A 3,613-nucleotide genomic window follows, 5' to 3' on the forward strand; every position below is an offset into this window, starting at 1 on the left:
ATATATATATATATATATATATATATATATATATATATATATATTGTAACAGTAATTTACTGTAAAATATTATAATAATGATTTTTACTTTTAAATTAACATAAGTATGTAAATGTAAAGATAAAATTATCTAAATTCCAGAGAAAATATAATAGAAAACTACAGAATTGTAATAAATAAGAAATAATAATATAAATAGAGTTTTATTTATTCAATATTTTATCTATCTATCTATCTATCTATCTATCTATCTATCTATCTATCTATCTATCTATCTATCCATCTAATTCCCTTTATTATCAGTAATAATCCCTATTAAATTCTACCGTAGCAGTTTTTTTTTTTAATTTCTTACAATTAATTGGCCTAAAATTATATAGCCTTTATTTAAGCAATATATAATTTATTATATATTTCTTAAAAATACATCAGTATGCACACATACACATTTAGTCTAATAAAATGCTCAAAAGAATGTGAACCATCTCCCTAAATTATTGTGAAAATGTTTTAGAAAACTACAGAAAATAATTACAATAAATAAATAAAATGAATAATATAAATAATATATTTTTTATTCATCAAATTAAATAACACATTTATTTTCCAACTATGATTTAGCTGTGAAGCATTAGCTTTGATTTATTTATTTTGAAAGTGTCTTCATTGCTTTTGTCTGTGTGCAAGCTGGCAAATGTGATTTTGCTGGACTACTTTAAAAAGGGAAGAGTCCTTCAATATACACATTCCCAACTTCCTTTTACAAAAGACATATGTCAACACATGCAATAAAACCTTCAAATCATTTCAGAGATCTTATCCTTAACTGCCTATTTCTGTGTCATTTTGTATGCGTTGAGGTGTTAAACACATGAAGGCCACTACTTTGAACTTCTCTGGGTAAAGTGAACCACATCAAAGCTATTCTCCTGCTGCGGTTCTCAGGATGCTCATTTACTCGACTGCCTGCGCATGTGTTTTTATGGAAGAATTAAAATGTGTGTGTGTGAGCGTTTGTGAGACGGCGGTTGAATTCAGAAGACTTTCTGAGAGCACAACTCTGTTAAAAGCCCCACTGCAGCACCACCATTATGTGTAAGCAGCTCAAGAGAAACTCCTGCAATAAGCATAAGTGTTCCTCACACTAAAGCTCAATGACAGCCTCTCGTCTCTAATAAATAACGTTTGCTCTAATCACAACCTTAAGACCTGCTGACAAAGCTCACACCAGTGTTGGAGCCAGTGAGCGATTGACTTATTTGTTCCAATACTAAAGATGCAGCAAGTGTCTGACTGACGACTTTTAGACTCATAAAGAGACAATAAAAACATTGTTCCCGGAGATACTGTAGTGCCCTTTACATAAACAGAAATGTGAAGGACACATACAACTTTCTTTCCAGTGCATTCTGGGATTGTCTTCCCAATGAGGTAATCATTATGCTAGGCTGGTTCATCTTCATCTTAGGCTGGTTCAGGATGTGTTTAACTAAAAGTCATAGCCTACAAGAAAGACCATCCAGTGCAGGCCGTGTCTGATGGGTCCAACCGAGACACAAATAGCTTAGTGTGTGATTTTACTCACCCATAGCATTGCTGTTTAGCAGGAGGACGCCATGAGCACTTTTTGATTTCTCCAGACCCATGTAGAAAGGATGGACTCCATAACTGTTCAGCTTATACTGCAGATGGGGAGAAAGAGATTAGAGCTTGAGTTTGTGATGCGATTTCAGTTGTTCTCAGTGTTAAAAAGACAATTAAGTGTTAATGAGAGATTTTTATTTGGCTTAAAGGAATGAACCCTGCAAATCCCATCTCTGTTTTAATGAACCTAATTACATCTCTCTCTCTCTCTTCCTTGATGAAGCTCTCTCTTTGCTTCTCTTTCTCTGGACATTGTGTCATGAAGTGAGTCAGAGAATAAGGTTGTTAGCGTGTCCAGTATGGACGACTGACAGCCAATAACAGGACGGTTAGCGGAAGGGTGCAAGAGCGTCACTGCAGATCAGTCAGTCTTTCTGTATGTCATCCATCCATCCATCCATCCTTCCATCCATCCATCCATCCTTCCATCCATCCATCCATCCATCCTTCCATCCATCCATCCATCCATCCATCCATCCATCCATCCATCCATCCTTCCTGATTACTGTATTGAGTGACTAAACTATACACTAGGGCCGGCTGTAAAGTCCAGATGATATGCATGTGGGAAGGCTTGTAAAACATCACAACTGGTTCTGACACTCACCCCTGGAGGCTGGTCTTTCGCAAACAGGCCGTATTTTTGGTAGTTGAGGTCATGTTTGTAGGTGGGGTGTTCTGTTTCACCAAAACCATAGACATAGTCTGAGGGAAGGATTGTGGAGATCTGAAGTAACTGATCAGAGAATGTAAACCCCGGCACGGCAGAGTCCCATCTAGTGAAAGAAAGAGTGAGAGAATGAGATTTAACAAAACAGAACATTCAAGATGTTTTCTGTCTTCTGAAAAATACGTTGCTTTCATTAAGAAGGCAAACTGTGCTTTTATAGTCCTAAAACTCTCCGAAAACCCTAAAAGTGCAACATCAGCTCTGCTATTCAGAGTTATTTCTGTGCTGATCTCATGCCCTCCTTTACGATACTGCTTTTTTGTCGCTTTTTTTTTCAATTAATTTATAGTTTCAATACCTTTGGGAATTTTTACATGCTAATCTCCTTCTAAAACTCTTTTATATGTATGCATTTTATTTCATATAAAAACTAAATATTAATTTTTATTTAATGTAGTTCACTTATATATAATATAAGTGATCATGGGTTCAGTTCAGGAAATACATGAATTCATAAAAAAATATACCTTGAATGCAATGCAAAGTCGCTTTAGATAAAAGCACCTGCCAAATGCATGAATGTAAATGCAAAATGCATAAATATAAAAGTATTGTAATAGGTGATTACAAATGGTGACAGCAGATAATATACATACTACTTCCTTATAAATTAACTTACTAGGTAGTTACCTATTAACTACTGCATTATTGCCAGAAGAACCTTTCTGGACTCCGTTACCAAGGGTAATTCAGGTTACTCACATCATTTCATTTGATTCCTTTCTGATCACTTGGATTCCAAATGGTTGGTTATTGATTTGAACCCTATACTCTCTTTTGGTTTCGTCTGTTTCTGGCGTGGCAGGCAGGTCAAGATGAATGGGGACCTCATAGCGTGCATTGTATGGGTCGAAGATCTAAATGAATAGGACCGAAATCAGTCGCAGTCATAAATGTAGCCTTAAATGTATTCATTTATTTTCCTAATTCTTAAAAAAAAAAAAAAACCTCAAACAATAGAGCAGGGTGCTAGTAACACCAAGGTTATGGGTTCGATTCCCAGCACTCCTAAAAATAAAGATTATGCACAAAAGGTTCTTTATGATGAAAAACGGTTCTTTAGATTAAGTTCATCACATAAAACCCTTTTTTTTTTTTTTTTTAAGAACCATTTACTGAACGTTTCTTTGGGGAACCCAAAATGGTCCTTCAATGGCACCGCTGCAGAAAACTTTTTTGATAAAATCGACTTCCAAATGCATGAATGTAAATATCTAATATTGCTAATTGTAATGACAG

The 3,613-nt window shown here is 35.1% G+C and overlaps 1 protein-coding gene across 1 annotated transcript in view; it reads right to left on the reverse strand.

Moving 5' to 3' along the window:
* Positions 1-3,613, reverse strand: part of LOC107660689 (maltase-glucoamylase, intestinal-like) — a 52,658-nt gene that overhangs the window by 20,696 nt on the left and 28,349 nt on the right. Inside the window, exons 27-30 of the mRNA XM_016450081.1 lie at positions 3,077-3,231; positions 2,252-2,420; positions 1,586-1,682; positions 1,044-1,117 (exon numbers count right to left, since the gene is read on the reverse strand). Coding sequence (XP_016305567.1) covers positions 1,044-1,117; positions 1,586-1,682; positions 2,252-2,420; positions 3,077-3,231 — 495 coding nt within the window. The remainder of the gene's footprint in view (positions 1-1,043; positions 1,118-1,585; positions 1,683-2,251; positions 2,421-3,076; positions 3,232-3,613) is intronic.

Source organism: Sinocyclocheilus anshuiensis, unplaced genomic scaffold (genome assembly GCF_001515605.1).
Source record: "Sinocyclocheilus anshuiensis isolate Anshui unplaced genomic scaffold, SAMN03320099.WGS_v1.1 scaffold948, whole genome shotgun sequence".
Lineage (NCBI taxonomy): Eukaryota > Metazoa > Chordata > Actinopteri > Cypriniformes > Cyprinidae > Sinocyclocheilus > Sinocyclocheilus anshuiensis.